This window comes from Melozone crissalis, unplaced genomic scaffold, assembly GCF_028551555.1.
Source record: "Melozone crissalis strain CALT ecotype California unplaced genomic scaffold, PUWL_Pcris_2 ptg000002l_1, whole genome shotgun sequence".
Classification (NCBI taxonomy): Eukaryota; Metazoa; Chordata; class Aves; order Passeriformes; family Passerellidae; genus Melozone; species Melozone crissalis.
In genome coordinates this window covers 10,549,722-10,569,955 of record NW_026535780.1, presented here as the reverse complement: position 1 = coordinate 10,569,955, position 20,234 = coordinate 10,549,722, and the positions used below count along the sequence as shown (strand labels likewise).

At 39.5% G+C, this 20,234-nt stretch overlaps 1 protein-coding gene across 1 annotated transcript in view; it reads left to right on the top strand.

The window, feature by feature from the left end:
- Window positions 1–20,234, top strand: part of NSMCE2 (NSE2 (MMS21) homolog, SMC5-SMC6 complex SUMO ligase) — a 126,351-nt gene that overhangs the window by 15,920 nt on the left and 90,197 nt on the right. The window contains 1 exon segment of the mRNA XM_054292955.1: window positions 10,941–11,047. Coding sequence (XP_054148930.1) covers window positions 10,941–11,047 — 107 coding nt within the window.

Sequence of the window (20,234 nt, the reverse complement as noted above, 5' to 3'; positions counted from 1 at the left end):
CTGTTTTTTTGAAAACTACCCTTTGAGAAGCCATGAAGCCCCTCAAAGCTCTTCTTGCCTACTATGGACAAAGATAACAGCATTATATAAAAAACATACTGAGAGACTATCATCTGTGGTGTACTGTAAGCCTTCAAACAGATCCTGTTTCTTCTCAAAATCATAAATATTTGTGTCTGTATAAGAGACCTAGGCAATACAGACTTGCATTGCCTTTTTTTTTTTTACATAGAGATATGCATTTCCCACATGATAAGAAAGTAGCAGCTCCTTAATATGACAATTTTTATATGAATTTTGTGGGAAGTGAAATTTCAGCAATGGAAAGATTTAGCTCTGTCACTTACCAGCATTCAAGCAGCAGAATGAATGCCACATACCAGCAATCCATGCCAAAAAGAGATCTGCCAATTCACAGAAGAGGTTTTATGCAAAGGAAGCCTGCTAGAGGCAGAAAGAAATGCTGGTTTTCATTACACTTAAAGTTTGTGTTCAGTCTTTGCCTTTGCCTTGTCTGTGTAAGAGGATTATGTAGGTTGGGTTTTTTTGTGTCAGGGTTTTGGGGGTTTTTTCAGTCATTTTGAGGAATTATGGGCTCTGAAAGCAGTAGCTTTAGTACTGTGGCATGGTTAGCACTTCAAGTGCTGCATCAGTATGTGATTCATAATGAATTGGATGTTTGCTTGGGAAACATCACCTGACCTTTGCTTACACGAGACACTACTTTTCTAGATTCCTTTAGTTTAACCTTGATTGGTTTCTGTCTGTCACTTCTCTTCAGCAGAAACTGGAAAATGTCCAAAGCACATGAAAGTATCTGCATTTGCAGAAATTAACTTTGGAGATGATACTCATATCAGATTTCAAGTAACCTTCACATTTCTAAGAATATTACAAATCAGTGTTTCTGATTTTAAAACACCAACCTTTCTTTTGTCAGCTGTATATAATGAATCTGAATCGCCTTTTGTTTATTCATTTATGTGTATGGACCAGTGTCAGCTCTGTTTTAAGAGACTTCACTGCTTTGTTCAAAGTGGTGCAAAATGTGGAGTTGCTGCCAGCCAGATTTGTCTCAAAAGCTGCCTATAAAACTGGATTGTTTTCCCACCCTGAGCTTGCTGCTCAGCTGCAGCACAGCCAGTGCCCCAGCTGGTTAGCAAAAGAGCAGCCATGCTCTGTCTGGGGCTGCCGATAACCGTCTCTAAATTCTGAAGTCAGGAATGCCAAGGGTTGTAGAAGCAGAAATATCAAAATTTAGATTGGGAGGCGGTGTGGGTTCAGAGAAAAAAAAAAAATGTTTTTAAGCATCTAATCAAAATACTGGGCATTGAAAAACCAGACATATTTTGGCATTTTTCCTCCCCCATCTGTTTCATTTTGGGTTGGTAATGTTAACATTTAAGTGCTTGATGAGTGTTCGTTGGTGTCTGCATGAAGCTGTTGCAGTTGGTTGTGGAAGCTTAGCTTGGATTCTGTGGGGTTTTTTATGTGTGTGAATGTAGCTGTGACCACTGAACTGTGCTGAAGTAAGACAGTGATGGAGTGAGGGGATTATCTTGGTTTTACCTTCCTGTTTGATGTGTGTTTTGTTGCTTTCCCTGTACTAGGGCTCATGCACACTGCAGCCTGCTCGTGGGGCTTTGGCTGCACTGCAGAGAGAGCAGGTCCCTGGGCTTTGCTGGGTACTTCAGTGGTCACCTGGCTTTGCTGAGCACTTTGGGCACAACAGCAGGACTGACCCATGTGCAGTGAGAGTCTGAGGTGAGCCCTTGGCCACTTTGGGAGGTGACTGTGCCCTGCTCTGTCCCAGGCCATGGCCGTGTCTGGCCAGCACGCTGCTGATGCACCATGTGGCTCCTGTTTCCTGTAGTGCCACAAGTTCAGTCCAAGCAATTGGATTTCAGCTCAGATGTAGCTGCCCCAGACTCAGGAGCTATGGTAGCTTAAGCCCAGAACCAAGACAGCAACATTGACTGAAGCATTACAGCGATTAACTAAGCTCTGATGAGGGCTTGTTAGCTCTGAGCTAGGCTGCCTCCACTTTGGGACAGAGAAGTAATGTTTCTGAGAATTTTGAAGATCTTGGGTGACAAGGGCTTGTTTTCCTGTCTTACTGATTTTTTTTTTCTGAAAAGTCTTTCCAACCCATTTCCCATTTCCCCTAAATAGAGGAAATTCTAAGTAATTACTGCACTTACTTTAATGAAGGTACTCCTTGAATGAGCTTCTCTGAGATGAGAAATATAATTGGTTCATTAACAGAAGCATGTTTTTCTTGAGAAGAACCTAATGGTATTATTTACTGCTGGCTCATAACAATCATGCCTTTTATTAGAGACAGACTTGCACTTCACACTAAAATATTTGTTTTTCACCTGTCAGTGCAATTTAAAATATGAGAAGAATTGGGTTTTGGCAAGAGAAAGCATTAATACAGTTGATTTGTAAATAAAAACTGCGTGGATTATCTCTGTAGAATTCGTCATGTGCCAGTAAAGATCTTGAGTAATACAGAAGAAATTGTGCTTAAAAAAGATCTAGCAAGTTAGAAATTAGGACTTGAACTTGTTGGAATAATAAAAATAATATTTTGTTGATTCATTTCTAGGGGAAATCATACATAAAGCAGCCTGTGAGTCTTTTATAGAGCGGTAAAGACCCATTAAAAGTCTTGAAATGAAATTCTTCATTTTAAATACTGGTTTTACAAAGTATTCTGAGAGATCAAATAATAGCAATTGCAAGGTCTTAACAAATATTTTGCTGTTCCTTTTAAGGGAAAGTATTTCAAGAAAATTGTTCCCAAATTCCAATGTTACCTTATCAAGTTCTGAGAGGACAAAATGGGTAGAAGAAGGACAGCACTAAACCCCTTATTTTTGAATATTCCCAGCCCTCACATCTCTTGTTCTGGAGAAGGCAAGGTCAGCAGCAGCTCGGGCCACTGAACCAGGCTCTATTGTGTGATGCAGACATGTCCATGCTTCCAGAGGCAAGAAATATTTTGTTAGCCATAGGAAAATTCTTTCCTATTAAAATTAGTTGTAAATGTTGTTTTCAGCCTTAGTTTCATCATATGTTGAAATCCACTGGGAAGAGAGTGATATGTGAGTGTGTGTGTGTATTTATAAGTAGGTATTTTATATATATTGTAAATATATTTAGGAAAACTTGGGGGAGGTATTTTTATTTACTTTATGAGAGATTGTTAGATTTCTTTGAGAAGATAATGTATGCCTTTTGCTCACATTGAAAATACACAGGTGTGGTTGCTTTACTTTTTTCTTGGCAAACAAGTTGATTTATGAAGTTTTCCTCTCCCATCTCCACCGTGCTACAATTTGCTACTCCCTTAATTCTACTGGTACAGCTGTTTGAATATCCTCACTTCAGATTCCATTACTGGAATGGCATGGATTTGGGTTTGGAGGACAGATTACTATTTTTAGCTTGAATTGTTTCATTAATCCAGTTTATAGTGTGACCCTATGAAAGACTGTATTATCCTGGCTGATGGGCAGCAGAGGAGGAATGTAAAAGCAACATCAGGGATGAGTGCCTGGGGAAATGACCTGTGAAACTCACTTTGTTGCCAAAGAAAATGTATCTCAACCTCAGCCTTGGTGTTTTCTTGCTGCTTCTCTGTCAACATAACTTGTGTTTCTGTTCTTCTTGGGCTTGTGTTGTGCTAGTGTTGAGGAATGCTGATATAGTAATTTGCTGAAGAGAGAACTGTAATTCTGGATGGATATCACAGTAATGCCAGTTGAATTATGATAGTGCAGAGTTTGAGTTGCTTCTCAAAAGTATTGCATATTGTAAATGCTTTATCCTCCTTTCAGTGCTTCTGCTTACTAGTTATATTGTCTTCGTTAACTTTAAATTGGTCTTTCTGCAAAATGAAGTAGGCATTTATTGGTAAAATAAAGATTATCCTCACCATGACCTTGGAATTTAATAAGGAGAAAAGAGATGCTGCTCAAGGGTTGGTCTCTTGTCAGAAGGGTGGGAAATAGTCTGGGAATGGTACAGGCCTTAGTGTTTAGTCAAGCAAAATGCCATTTTTCTTTGGGAAAATTGTGTGCATACTACCTGTCTTCATGTCTTGGTGCTGTATGTGGCATCAAGTATAGAGCTTACAATAGCAAAAAATATTTAGACATCTATAAAACTATTTTTCTGGTTCATAGCAAATGTTTACTTCTATGAGAGTTTAGTTTGTGTCTTTGTATTACTTGTGTGTCTCAGCCTAAATTGAACCATCTCCATTTGTTGAATAATATTTTACTTTGGATTTTATACAGCAAAGCAAGTCGGCACATGTTGGGAGTGTTTTGCTACATCAAATTCTGTGTGAGAACCTGTTTATTTCATTAGCTCAGCATAGTGTCATTTGGTGTTCAGAGATAATGCCATTCTTTACATTGCAGTCTGTATGGGTGCCATGGTTGATATACCTGGTCAGATAGATCATTGCCACTGCTCTCATGTCTAAACTGGGATCTTTATACCTTTTTAGCCTTCCCCTGGTAGTCTGGAGAAAAAAAAGTACTGTAAGGAAATTGCTTTCAAAAGTACTGTAAGGAAGTTGTTTTCAAAAGCACTGTTGGCCTTGTTCTGCTGGCAATAGAGTTTAAGGGAGTTTCAGGTTGAGGAAAAGTGTTGTGATGATTATAGAGTAATACAGTTCATTTGAATAGTGGTTAGTAATGCCAAGTGCCTCAGTTTTCCTGTGCCCACTCTGATGTGACTGCTTTCAGAATGTGTGCAACACCCACTCACTGGAAATACTGGCCCCCTGAGATGTTTCAAACTGGGCACTCAGCAGCTGAGATATTTCAAGCTGGGTGTTCAGACCATTCATGGTCTGTTTCTATTGACATTCTGGTTCTCTACAATGTAATGTACTTGGGTTTCTTTTCCATGGGATTGGTAGGAGTCTCCTGGGCCACTGACTGTTCCTATTTCAAACAGTCGTAGCCTACAGGGAAATGGTTTGTAGTACAAGACAAGGGTTTTTTCATCAGGCATAGTTTGTAATCTAACAGACATACTCTTGGCTCAACTGACTTTAAAAAAACCCAAAAACCTAAGCAAAGAGAAACAGATAATTTAAGATTTTTTTTCTCGTTACTTGGCAGATAGAGCAAATGTTTAAATCCAGACTAAAAAGCACAGCCCTTTCTTTTCTAAAATACAACCTCAGATGACTTTACTCAGGAACAGGAAGATGCTTGACCTAAATTAATGTATTGCAGTTTAATTTGCAGTTTCTTAACAGAAGCCCAATAGAAAATAAGATGAAACTCTAAAAATCACTCGCAAGTGATAGTTCTGGTGGTACCTGTGTTCTTGTTCTCTGTGCTAGTCTTTCCTTTACAAGTACTGCTAGTCCTGCCTCACACTCTCCTCTCAATTTTGCTCCTCCTACTTTGATTTTTTTCTTTGGTAGAATACTGGAAACTCACATTCCAATTCCTTCTTTCCTTGAGAGGAGCTCACTTAAATCATCTTTCAGGAAAATGGCTTAGAGATGAGGTTGTCGAACATTGAAGAGTGTAATGGAAACCCAGAATGGCTGAGTTTGGAAGGGACCTCTGGAGGTCATCTTGCCCAATCCCCTGCTCAAGCCAGCCCACCATCTAGTGTAGGTTTCTCTTTCTGTCACTCATGTCCTTTCATTTTGTGAGCCTGGTATTTAGGTGGAAGTATTGGTCTCTCAAATAATGCATGCTCAGTCTCTGTGTGTGTGAAAATTTTCTATGCAGAAAGAGTGGCTTTGTTAGGGGACACTGAGGGAAATACTCTTCAAATACTCTAAAGCTTAGTTAAGGCATTTCCTGACAAGCTGGAGATTTCATTATGACTAGTTTCAGCAGTAAGTAGCTTCTGACTATTACATGGAGGGAAATTTTGCAATTACTGCCCCACATTCTCCTTTACTCCACCAATTGCCATTCCCTGTATGGTTGTTGCTCCTCTTATCAGCAGTAATTTTTCTTCTCTTATGGATTGCAGTGGTTAGTGCCCTATCCAGACAGTTCCATGGAGATTTTTTGGGTATTCTACTTTCAACCATTTCTCTATGTTAAGAAACCTGCATTTGGGAGATGAATTTTATTTTCTCCAGTTTTTTGCTGTTCCTTTGTATGGCTTCTCATTTCCTTTAGTTTAGAATTTTCTGTATTTCTGTTTAGAATTTTCTGTAAGCTGCTCTTTCTGCAGCCTAATAATTAAAGTATATAGCAGGTCAGGTAAATGAGATTTTGAAAGAAATCTTTGATGAAAGTTTTCTGAGGAGCTGTCCATGTATCTGCAGGAGCTCAGTGCTGCAGAAGCAATCAGTCTCCTGCTTCAGTTCCTCTTGGTCTGTATAGTCTGGAATGCTGTGGCAAACTTCTCTCCTGTGTAGATGGAGAGGGGAGATGAGACAGTGCTCTCCTACATAGGTTGGAGTCTTCTCCAAGTGTATTCTCAATCTGTTCTTAAAGACTGTGGGTTGGTTAAGAGTTCAAGATCTACTGTCCAACTTGAATTATCAGCACTTTTGAGTAGACCCAGTGGAACTGGGGGTGCAGAGGGCAGTCTGAGCACTTTTGGATCTGTAAATGAAGACTTACTAAAAATGACAGCAAAAATACTTAGTTTTATCTTGAATTTGGACTGTATTTTTTCCTCCAAAAGATGGAACTAAATCAGGGAGTCAGAGAGCTTGTGTTTCTCTGCTGTCAGCACTAACTTGAAACCTGCTGGCAAAGTGTGTATTTTATCTGCTGCTGGGGCACATGAAGACAACTGCTTACTACCACTGTTGCTATTGGCTCAAGTGATGGGTTTTAAAAGTCTGAAATCTACAGTCAAAATTTCCAGGCAATTACTGTTCCTCTTCTGCCTTGAATCATGGGAAAATCACCATGTAGCCTTGAATTTCAAAACAATATGTTGTGCCAGAGGTAGAACTGACATGTCCTGCTTTCTTTAAATTGAAATTTTGACTTTAGTTAGCAAATAGTAGAAAGATATGAAAGTATGCATGCATTCATCTTAATCCACATTGTGTGTGCTTAAACATTCATTTAAAGTACACTTGTATTTGTAAGTTTGGAGCCTTCCTGTAATTTCATGGCATTCCAAGCTATTTTGTGTTTAAGATAGTCTGCAGTGAAAGCAAATGCTCATTTAGATTGGTGTGTACTGGCTGCAGCACAGCTGTAATACCCTAAATAACAAATACTGATGTGGTGACTTTTGCACAGAAAGAGGTAGTTGTGAAAAATCTTCAGAAATTCTGCTAACTTGTGGATATATACAGGAAACTAAAGTAAATGTGAACTCAGAAGTTAGGAAATGCAAGTTTTGGATAAATTTTAGATGAGTGTTACTCTAGGATGTATTAAATCAGTGCTGACTGGACTCTGTTGTTGCAACTTCTGTTTTAACACTGTGAGTTCATGAAACATAAGTTGCTCCTGACTTATTATGGTTTAAATCAGCATTAAGGCACCTAAGCGTGATTGGTCTCTTCAGAAGTGAGAAATTGGACACTTGCTAGTCACTTTATGCAATTTTGTTCTTTAATATTTAGGGAGACTTTTCAGAATAATATTCCTGTTTCCATTATAATAAGAGATCATAAAGTTGTATGAGCTGGAATTCATAACTGCAAACTGCATATTCAGCCAGCTAATTTTAACATGATGCACATGGGCCTTTGAAAATGAAATTATGGCCTTGAACTGGGCTTTCTGTGAGTAAAAAATGTAATATTGCAAAATGTGTAATCTCTGAGTGGTGAGGGAAATGACTTGTGAAGAAATGCTTACTAAACTCAACATATTTAGCCTAGATAACAAGGAGACTACAGTATGCACTTCAATGGTATTTTGTGCCAGTAGCTAAAAGCATATGCAGACAGTTTGGAATGCATTCCTTAGATATGAATTAGAAATAAGATTAGGATAACTTTTGATTAGATAATAAAAGGCACTCATCCAGCACTTGCAAAGTGTTTGATTTTGGTGTTAAGCTAGGTTGTTGGTCTGCAGAGTGCAAGGTTTGAGTACTTTGGAGAGTTGTCTGGCTTTGTAGCTGGAGTCTGGCTGGAGGGTATTGAGCAGTCAGTGTGCTCATGGTCTGCTGGAAGAGAGTCAGTGCCTTGCATGGATCAGTGGTCAGTGCCTTTACATGGATCTCCACTGTCACCCTCACATAGGAAACAAAAGCAGCAGCAGGGCTTGCAGAGTGAATAACAGACAATGCCTTTTGAATATTTGAAAAGCCTGATGCAATTATTACATTTTAATTAGTTTTGATATTGTAGTGCTGCTAAATCCCAGTGGTTGGTGGGATTTGTGAGAATGAGTTGTGGGATGGTGTTGAGGAGAGAAAAGTCTTTTCTGATTTCTTGTTCCTTAGTAAGGTCAGGTCAGATGGTGTGTTCTGATTAACCTATGGTGGAGTCTGTTGTAAAGGAGCCTTGAAGGTGCTGGGATCCCTGCCTTGGTGAGCTGTAAAACTTTACACCCCCATACAGTCACCCACAGTTTCTTATCATGTGCACCCAAGCTCTGCCCTTCATGTGCTCCCTACTAAGGAGGGGAAGAAATGCCCTTGGCCCTTCAGGGGAAGGGGAAGCAGAGGAGGTTGTTCTGTGTGTAATGTAGAACAATGAGAGTTTTTAAAAGGCAAATAGAATAGCTTGTAAGTTTTCTTTTAAATCTTGTTTAAGAGATGGGGAAGTAAGTGGCTGGGTACAGCAAAGGAGATTTACTCTTAGCTCTCAGCACCCTATGGATTGAACCTCAGACAGAAAATGGACTGTAGTATCTGTCAATGAGCAGAAATAGGGTATGGACAACAACTGACATGTACACAGTCCTTCAGATCTGTCTGTATGTCCATACTGCCTCCAAGGGCAGGGTATGATTGTGTGTTAGTGACATGTTCAGCAATTTCCCAGGATGTGTCTAATGTGTGTGAAGGAACAGCATCAGGGAAACAGCAGGGAACAGTACTGAGACTTAAATCAGACTGGTGGATGGGTGGAATGGTCAGTACTGGAAGAATGTAGAGCAGGATGTATTTGGAGATAATGTCCCTCTTGCTGAGATGTGTTCCACCTCTTTGAGCTTTGTTTTAATATATCTCTCAAGTTGCATGCAACGTTATTACTCTTCACCTGAAGTTATTTTTATACCATTAGGAAAGACAGCGTTTGTACAACTCTCTTGGCATTTAACAATACACTTCTTTTCCCCTAAAAAAAAAATTAAAACATTTAGGCCAGTGTAGTTTCTTTGAATATGATTCATTTTGGCCATGGGAGGAGAATGACAGTTATTTGCTACACAAACCTTTCCTGTGATTCATGGAGTGTCCTTTGTGTCAGCCTTGAAGGAGGCACTTCATATGCTTCCTAGCAGGAAGGAAAAATAGTGTGATCATAGTTACCAGATAGGACATGGAAACTGGGTGGGAGGGAAGGGAAAGGGGAGAGGGAAATGCTGATTATTCAGAAGAAAATTGCAGGAATGCCAGGATTCTGTCTGCAGTATCCATTCATCTACTTAATGAAAAATGGATACATACCAAGCCTATATATAATTAAGGGAAATGTCATGACTGTAATTGTCATATTCACAAAATAGCATAGCTTATTATGTAACTTCTTTGGTGTAAATATATCTTAGCACTTTTCCTTTGTCTCCTTGATCCATCGCTGTTTCAATATGGTGTGATGTTTCTGTCTCTGAGTGATGTGTTTCAGATTTTGCTCCCAGACTGATGGCCATGTACAATCATGTCAGCTTTCTGCAGAGATAGGTTATGTTCTAACATAATAATATAGTTAGCAACTTAAGCAATGTGCCAGCTTGCCAGATCAGATGAAAATTTTCCTTTCTTCACAAAAAAAAGTGATTTGAAAAGCTCTACTACAATTTTCTTCCTAAAAGCAACAGCACAGATTGGCTATTTAAGGGCTTTTAAAGAATCTTCCATCAAATGACAACCCCTGATGCTGCATGGCAACTTTGGGGCTCTTTCACAGAGTCTAGCTGCATCCAGCTGCTTTCTCTATACCTGGAAACTGCAGGATAGGAATAAATGGGAGTAGCAGAAGTGGAAACATAGGTTTCCTAGCTCCCTGATTTCCTGCATGGATTCAGGGCTTGTGGCTGGCTGTCCTCCTGCAGTTGGCAGCATTTGGTGTGGTACCTGCAGCTGTGTCAGGAGTAAACAGCTGTGGCTGTTCAGCCTTGTGGCATCTACACAGGGTAGTTATCTAAGCAGATGCACAGCAGCGTGAGGATGGGAAAGCAGAGGTGTAGGATGAAAGGAGGGGAATTAGGAGGCGTGCAGAAGAGAATAAAAGTAGAAATGAATTACTAATCACATGACCTGTGTTAATTGATTTTCCCTGGCAATTAGAATTTTACTGCTTGAATCACAAATGCTATCCATTCTTCCATTATTTCCTGTGTTATAAAATGCTAGCTTTGTTTTGATTTTCCTGTAGCTGTGTTTACTGGGGATAAGAGGTCTAATTATAGCTGTGAACTATACTGTACTGCAAGGGCATTTAAGTTTCTTCTGACTATTTCTGAGGCAATGTGATGAGTCATGAAATACAACTTTTGCAGAAAATATCCCGATTGCCTAATGACTCGGTGTTGGTAGATGAAATTACACATACTCTCTCTTGTTCACATGAAACCAGGAAAGTGTCTTTCTGAGTAAGCTGTTTGTTCAAGTTACCCAAGAAATGTCAAAGATTACAGTTGCAAAATGAGAAAAAAAATATATGTTTGAGTAGCTTGAAAACACCTGCTGAGACTTACAAATGCATTAGATATTCACAGCATGAATACTTGTAAATAAAACATCTGTGAAGAAAAAGTGCTGCCTGAAAATAATGTTCCACGTATTTTATTTTGCAGATGATGAAGAAGATGTTAACAATATGGAAAAAGTCATGTTAGAATATGCTACAATGGACAGAGAACTTAATCATTATATAAAAGCATTTGAAGAAACCATAAATCAGGTAAATTATCTCTTTTCATTAAGTGATTAAAGCATACCCTTATTTAAATATTATCTTTCAAAAGACACAAATGTTACATTTAAACAATACAAAATTGCAAAGACAGCTCTTCAGCAGGTATAAAATATTGAAGTCGCCACCCTGTAGGAAGCTAGGAAGAAGAGTTTTTAACTTCACCCCACCAAACCCACAGCGTTGGGAATATGGGTGATGCTTTGGGAAGGATTGAGGACACCGTAGCTAAGACACCCCACTCTCAGGTGATGCCACCTCTGTGTTGTGGAAGATGGAAGTGTGGCAGTTGAACTGAGGAGCAAACTGATGGCTGTGGCTGCAGAGAACCGAGGCTTTAAATCTGCTTCCCACTGCCGTCCTGCCACCTGGCCTGGCTGCTGAGTGTACAGTCAGGTGGCGGATTGCTCGCTCTATGAACCAGGGCCTCGCTCCGCCCCTGGACAAAGGACGGACAGACGGACAAAGGACGGACAAACTCCGGGCGCGGCGGCGGCGCTGCCAGTGGCCGCCAGGGGGCGCCGCGCCCGCGCTCTGCCGGACCTGGGCTCGGCGCGTTCCCGGCCCGGCGGGAGCGCGCGGCGGCTCCGCGGCAGAGCCGGGTCCGGGTCCGGAGCAGGTCCGGGTCCGGTGCAGGTCCGGGTCCAGCGCGGCCGAGCTTCAGTTTCAGGGCACGTTGGTGCCGGGAGAGCTCAGTTCTTTTCTCGCTGTCGGTTTTCTGTGCGTTTCTCTAGAACATGCAGAAGCACATCCCTGATATCCTTTCAAGGTGGGAAGTCCGTGTTTCAAAATGTTAAGGTAGTGGAGCTGTTCAATTAAACCCACCTTGCTATTTTTTTGCTTTTTGTTCTTTTAAAAGCAGTACAAGAAGAGCAAAGCAATGCATGTCCCCTTAGGTTTTCCTTTATTTTTTTAAAATCATCTGATCAGATGCTCAACTGAAAAATCTTCATTCAGATAATTAAACATACATGTTTAAAAGGCGTTCAAAACTATGTCAACATCAACAAGTGTTGGACAGCAGTAGATACAAGCGCTGTTCCCCATGTAGTTTTTAAATATACATTTCACTTCAGATGTCACCATAATTGCATAAATCCTAATTTATGTTGGATGGTTCAGAACTTTTTCCTTTTATTTGGACTATTCATGATTTTTAGAGCTTTCCTGGCAAATTGTAACACAGTCCTCATTGTTAGAGACTAATGATATATATCCAGACTTGGGCAAAACACAGGTGGTTTATATTTTGATTATAAGCCAATTGATAATTTATGTGTTATTGTTCTAATAGGAATTTAAAGTAATTTGAAACAATGACTTTTAAACTTTTCTCATTATTTCCATTTATCAGCATTTTTTTCAAGTTTAGGACTATAAAGAGCAAATCTGTGCCTTCACCAACAAAACACTCAAGTCCTGTTTACTTCAGATGCATCACTCATGATATTTTAAGTGGAGCACAGGTGCAACTGCTTCACTGAAGTGAAGGTATTTTTGTTGGTTTTGGCAGAGCAGTGATACATTTGTGAATTTTAGGATTGAATTCAGCAGTATCTGTTGTGTGTATAGCTGTGCTGGTGTGCAAAAAAATATACCTGGAAGGGTTAGTTTTCCTTTCCCCCTCTTTTTTTTTTTTCTAATACAGCTTCTTTGTGTCATTAAAACAAGCTCATTTCCTGTTATTTCAGTCCTAAGGTGCTAAAAATACAGCTCCAAGATATTTAACATGTTCTAGAGTCTACATGGATTATAAATTTGGTAATGGCTAATCTGTTAGCCTCTAGCCACAGTTCTCCTGTCTCTGCTTCCTACTTCACTCTAGGGAATTGCTTGTCCTTTCTCCTGCCAGCATCCAGAAGCCTCTGTGAATATGAGAAAGAAATGCATATAACTTGTGCTGTAGAACAATCTGTTCTCTGAAAAATAACAGCTCATGCTTTATTTTGGAGGCTAGCTGCATGCCATGCCTCTGGAGCTGCTCTGCCCATCTCCAGTTACCTGTCAGAGACAGCTCAAAATCTTTTTCTGGGAAACAGATACTGTTGCTGAATTTAGGGCTGCACCTGGAAGAAGCTGTAGAATAGCTTGGGTTTAAAATAGCCTCCGCTGCCCTGCTGCCTGCTTCCAGCAGAATTCCTTACCTGAGGGCTTTCTCTGGGGAGTTGCAGCAGGTCATTAATTTTCACAAGCAGACTGTTCTTCGTAGACAGGATTTGTCTCCAGCTGTAAAACACATTTTATCTGATTCTTTTATAAGTTTGTATGTTGATGATTTTTCTGGTCTGTAATTTCCTCGTACAGCAGTGAATCTGAAAGTATTTTATAGTCTGTGTTTCTCCTTCTAACCAGCTGTTTCTAGTGAAATGTCCAACTGGAATTTAGCAAGATAAGAGACAGTAGCAGTTACAATTCCTGATATATTATTTTATTATGTTTATTTTTAAATGGCATTGATGAAAAGGTGATGTTGTACAACCAAAGGATTGTGATGTAAATAACTTGAAACTAGCATGAGATATAGTCACATGTTTTCTCAAAGCCAGTTTTTTTGTTGATTTAGTCTGCAGTAGGTGGAATGCAGAAGGTGAGACATACCAGCATCCTCTTCTGGTTGAATCAGCAGCCTGTTGAGCAAGAAGTGAGCAGTTGAATCACAGTGTTTCCAACAATAGGCTGTGGGAAATCCTTTGTCTGTGGAAACTCCCTGTGCCACTGGATTTTCTTGTACCTGTGTAATGACTGGACTTCTGTTGCTGCTTCTTCTTTCATTTTTAATGGGTATTTTTAAAAGAAACGAGCCAGTATTCAGGTCCTTACTATACAAAGTCCAGACAGCACTCTTATTTTTTATGTAACAATGAAAGGCTGATGGAGCTGCAGTACCTCTTGGAGATTTTTTTTATACTCTTGAAATGGACCCAAATGATTGGAACCCAGGCTCAAGTGTTCCCTACTCTGACAGAGTTCTCAAGCGGCCAGAATGCCAGCATATTGTGTTGTTCTAAATATGGATTCTTTCACCCAGTGTGCAGGAAGACAATCCACACACAGAGTCAAGATACTTGATTTTATTTCATGTCTGTGCAGAGAACAGGTTCTAGGTGGTGAATCCTTACAGCTAACATGTCTTCTGTGTGCCAGAAGCTCCTTTTTATACCCTTTGAACAATAAAGAATTGGCATTTCCCATATATGTAACAACCTAACTGTGAAGTCATTGGCTTTGCAGTCTCTTTTCTGCATGTAAGACCCAGTGCACATTTGTTTTGCTGTGCATGCTCTCTGAGGAAGTGGCTTATGTGAGCAGGGCATGGCTGTACCCTACAGACAGGTGTTATACTGAATTTACTTAATGAGCACAGTGTTCAAGCAAAGTTGCAGTTGGCATTGTAGTTTGATTTATTGTGTCCTCCTGTTCTTGCTTCTTGGGTCATGGCTCTTGGTTCCTGCAGGTTTAGTTTTCCTGTACTGTCTCAGGATGTTTCATTTCAGCAGTTGTGCCTGCTCCCTCACTTCTACTCTGCTCTCTGCCTTAGCAGGGATGGTGGTGGTGGACTGACCCCTCTCTCAGCTTTTCAAGCATTTGGTTTCTTTGGGACTGTAAAAGCTGGGGTAAATTTTCTGTAGTCCCCAGACTTCTCTAGATAAAATGAATTACAGTGTATTGTAGATCAAACTAGAGAACAAGGAAGGCAAAACTAACTTCTAAAGTCACATTATTCCCACTTCTCTTTTCTTCTCTTTTAGGGAAAGAGAACCTGGGCTATTTTGTTTCTTTTGCAGGTGACAGGAAATTGTTGAATGTGGTAATGGCATCTCTGGCAAGGATTGCTTAGTGCTTCCTTTTGCAAGTTACTTCTTTGCCAAACATCACTTTGTCTGCCTTTTGCTAAACCTGAGCACTGTCACAGAATCAAATCCAAACCTTAGCAAGGTGGAAGAAACATAGAGGAGACATATTTAAGGAAAAAAACAAGAGAAGGAAGCACTCAGAATGAGGAGAGGCAGATGAAAAGGCAAAGGACATGGGCTTGGAAAGTCTTGAGATCATGTAGACATATGGGGAAGAGACTTGTTGAAAGAGTGCTAGGAAGGAGGTGGTGTTGAGATGAAGAAAAGATGAAAATTCTAGATGTTGCATTGGTGCTTGGGTTTTATCCCTACTTCTGCTAGAGCTTTCCCACATTGTTCTTGGTGAATCACATCTATCACTGTCAGTGGCTGCTGACATCTTTGTTTTCTGATTATCCTGCATGGAGACTGATTTGAGCAATTATAATAGTAATTTAATTCAAAGTTAATTATAGTTTGAACCCAGGAAGTGAAATTAAAATGTTCTTTGTTGGGTTTTATCTGCAAAACTATTACATACAACTGATGTAAGTCTCTGTCTTGAGAGGATTTGAAGTCTGGATGTGTTGGTCATTTATGCCTCTGTGACTTCACACCCTGTCAAATGTTCATTCTTCCTTTGCAAAGGTGAGGCGTGCACCATGTTCCTTTTACAAGAGTGATTTTGTCTCTACAAGATATATAGAAATTACTGTTAAAATAGTTTTGTATTTTTGTAAATGGTTCTTCCCTTTAGACTAGCAAGGTTCTTGGAGTGTGAATAAGAGGGGATGTTTGTCCAGTGGGTCAGTAATTTAGAGCAGATTACTTAGATTACTTGGGGTCTGTTATTTTAGTGGCAAATTGTGTAGGTTGTAATCCTGCAGAGGATAATTCCCTTCAGTGATGTAGGTCATATTCCAAGTGTGCAGCTTGTGAGTGATCTAAAAGCCTCTGCAGAAAAGTAAAGAATCCTGTTTTAAAACTACAGTACAGTTGAATTCATGGTCTCTGATTTGCCTGTATAGCAGAGTTCTAGTTTCCTCACTTAAAACTCAGAGTATAATACTGTAGTGACGTGGATGGTCTTCCTTGGTCTCATAAGAATGAAAGGGACTTAACACCTCTGTTAACCAGCCTCTGGCAGCATAACTTTGTAGGCCAGGAGTCCTATTGGAGAATGTTCTGCCAATATATCCAAGTAGTCTCTTTTGAAAAAGTAGACTAAAGCAACAAAACACTTCTGCAGTGGTAGCTCCATTTGTAGTGTGGTCTTTGAAAGAACAGTAAGGTCAAGCAGAGGATGTGGTTCCTTCCAGCCAGGTCCCATCTTCATTGGCACAGCTGTGTGAGCAGAACTAATGTGATGACTGACTTCAGTGTATGTGGCAAATGCTGCCTGTTAGAGACAGGGCTGTGCTTAAAAATCAGATTGTCACTTAGTTTTCTGTAGGGATAAGTACCAGGAAGACTATCAATCCCAAGGGATTCACATGTTTTAGCTGATTTGGGACTCTCTGACAGTGACTGGCACTGAGATACTCATTACAGTGTTGTCAGTGAAACAATTCTTGACATGGAACTTTCTAGTTTCATGTTTGGTGCTGACACTTTCTTAATAAGCACTTTGCTCTTCATTTTCCCTCTTGCTACACTGTCATGACAACATGTTTTAGGGCAAAATCCACTGATGATATCCATATCTGCAACTCTGACCTTCACTGTACAGCTGAGCTCACAGCATTTCCTCTGCCATCAGTGTTTCCTGATTCTTGTCTGTTAGCTATGACAATTTTGGGACCTTTTTTATCAGAAAGGTTCTCTGCTGCACAGAAATTGCTCAGGAAGGTCTTTGTGGAATACCAGAAAAATAGGTTTAGTGGAATGGATAAATCCTTTTTTGGGCTGGCAGGGAGAATAAAAGAACCTTTGTAGTCTTTTGCTGCATTTATCCTGACTCTCCAGTTGTAAAAGCAAGTGATTCTATCTTGAAATTCAGTCAGAGCATACTGAGGTGCACCATCAGCAGCAACAAGTCAAAACCCTGGTGAAAGATGTTGTACCAATGCCAACGTCTTTGGAGACTTTTGGAGAACTTACTTCATCTTTAAAGCCTCATCTTTAGAGGTTTTTTTTAACAATGGATCTCCTCTTGGCTGTTATTTTGGTACCTTGAATTCTAATTGGAACTCCTCTTTAGTTGTTGTTTACTTGCTATCTACTAATGAAGCCACTTGAGACTGATCATTCATCTTACAGAATAAGCAAAATGTGGGCATTGGATTAAATCCTTATAATGACTTTGGCAGGATAGTAGAGGAAAATAATATGTGACTCTATAATTATGCCTCTGTATCTATATATATGTATATAATGCCACAGGACTTACTGAAACTTTTGCAGGGAAGCTTATTCCTAGCATTAGCTAGCTATGGAGTTTTTTAATATTTTAAAGTTTCTTCAGTACTCTTTGATGCAATTTCTAATCAATAATGTATTTCTTGCTCTGTCCTACTGCCACCTCCAAACAGTAATTCAAATAATACAGCACTGTTGTAGGCATGTTCTCTGCTTCCTGCAGAAACTGGGACAAAGATGCATTTCAACACTTTTCCAATATTTACTTTAAAATATTTGCTTTACTTTTTTCTGTGTCTCTGTATGTGTTGGGCTAAGCATTTGATTGAAGCTGCTTTTTACTTTCTGAGAATTAGTGATCTATGTGTGTAGTTCTCTACAGTAATATGTTAGAGTCAACATTTGGTGAGCTGCAATTAAAATTTTTTTTTAGTGAGTAGCATATAAAGAAGTAGGAATAAGGTTTAATTTTATATGGGTTATATAGCACATCTTCAGTAGTGTGTCTTAGTGTGTCCTAGCAAGCATAAAAATGTGTCCTGCTTTTTGGAGAATAAACCCTGGAAACTCTTGCATATGGACATAGGTTTGTTTGACTTCACTGTGGTTGCTTACATTGGCCAAGCTAAACATTTTCCTAAATATTTGCAGTGTCAACACTGTAGTTGCTGAAATGGCCCTTGGCTTGTGTGGGTAGGAGTGGGGCAGCAGGGGCCACAGCTGGATAGCAGGGAAGATTTGGGTGAAAAGAAATGTTCTGGACCTAGGGCCATCACATGGGACTGGGACCTCTGTAGATATGGTGGCAGCAGGGGTGGTATTAAGAACAAATGTGCCAGAGAAGTCCTGAGAACCACATGGCAATTTGAAAAGTGAGTCTGCTATGTTGGGCAGCAGTGCTGCCCAGTAGGTAGCAAACCAGCCTGCAATTAAGGAGGACTGGATGCTATTTTCAGGTCTCCTAGCAGCTTGTGTGGTTGACCTTGACAAATTGTTTCACTGTGTACCTTGGGCTGTGGTCCTGTGTTTATTAACGCTGCATTTGTGCAGTTCCAAATCACCTGGTAGCACATGCTCATCAATTAAGCCAGATCACATGATACTGTGTATGCTGGCTGTATTCTGGCTGCAGGACAGACACTACCTGATGGAGCTTAACTGTGCAAAATTAGAATTGGCAGTGTGGGTTACACTCAGTTGGTGTGTCATGCAGCTGTGGTGGTTTTGATCTCATACGAGGCATCCTGAAACTGAATTTACCGTCTCGCTCAACCACGATCTCAGTCATGTGGACAGCATCTCATATCACTGTCTCTTATAAGAGAGTCTGTAAGAGATTTATATTTTTTTCTACCAGAAGAATTCAAAGCTATTTGAATTCAGTTTTTAGTGATTTTATTTTAACACTGAAGATTGTACTTGGCAGTCTGAACTTTTTCTGAAATTCCAGAAGGTCACACATAGAGCAGCTAAAGGTCTCTGTGATTTGTATCCTTACTTTTCTAGGCAGTGTCTACATTTCAGAGTCAATGTGAGTTAACTCTGTCTGGTTTAGCCAAGCCTAGAGAAAGCAGATAAAATTTTGAAATGTAATGAAACTAGTAGGTGTTGAGGTAAGATAGCCAGATTAAAAAACTATCTTAATCTCAAATAATGGAATTTTTTTTTGGTAAATGAAATTTATTGCTGGAAACACTGGTGTTGTAGTTTCAGTTGCTCAGTAGTGAAAATAGTATTTCAAATTAATCGTCTCATCTAGAAAGCTCTTGCTGACAGTCAAGGATTTAAATCCTTGGAGCCAGGGGGTGAAGGTTGAGTGTTAAATCCTGGATGATTCTCAGCAGCAGGAGTTTTGCTTTAAATTAGTTTCTGCTGTTAATTGAACACACCCAAGTTGATCAGTGTCAGTGGGGAGGCAGTTTCTGGGATGCCATCCATAAAATGTCTCCCTCCAAAGGTTGAGTATTGTTTTAATTACTGTAATTGTTTCCAGAAGTTATATGTATATGTTGGATACTTTAAAATTCCTTCTCAAAAATTTTAAATGTTAAGTCACTCATTTAAAAACATTTACTTTTTCTCCTAGTATTTTTTAAACTGATCTTATCAATAAAAATACTCAGTTACCCAGATTTTCCCTCAGCAAAATTCTTAGCAGATTTATAATGAATCACAGATATGTTGCTAACAGCATTAACTAGATCACACTTTTTTTTGGTGGCTTCTACTTCCATCAATTTGTTTTCATTAAAGAATTTCAGCTAAGAAGGAGTTAGTGGTAGGAGCTGCAACTCTCATTCCTAGCTTCCTCATGAATTATATTATTTGGGATTTTTTCTTGTTGAGCTGTTCATTACTGGATGTAAATGGGAGTGTGCATGCAACTTATTGCATGACATTTAGAATAGACCAAAGTCATACAACTTTGTAGTATGGTTTCATAGTGAATGTTTTCACCTTTTACAGAACTGTGTATTCAGAGCTTTTGTTAAAGTGGAGAGCATTTCTTTGCTTTATGATTTAAAATTGTTTTTCTTTCTCAAATTCTACATTGCTCCTGTTGAGGGAAGCTAGTGCTGTGATTTCAAAGCAGCAGCATGATTTCTTTGTGCTTGTGATGTGCTGCAGTATGTAACTATGTCCATTGCAGTGCCTACTGAAATTGAAAAATATTAAAAAAAATTATGCCTAGTAGTAGGTATGCATTTTATTATCTTTCCAATTTGAAGAAGAGGATTCAAAAAATACCTGAATCTTGCCAGAAATCAATACCAGATGTCACAGTATCTCCCAAATGTGGCCCCATTGTTGATAACCTACTGTGAGTTACAAACAGTGTGCTTGATAATAAGGGTTGGCAAGTTGAGCTAATTTCTGGGCTCTCATGTTTTTCAACTGAGCTACGTGCATAGCTTGAGCACACTGATTTCACCAGCTGAAGTATTTCTTTTGTCCTTAGACTTGTGTATTAACACTGACAAGAA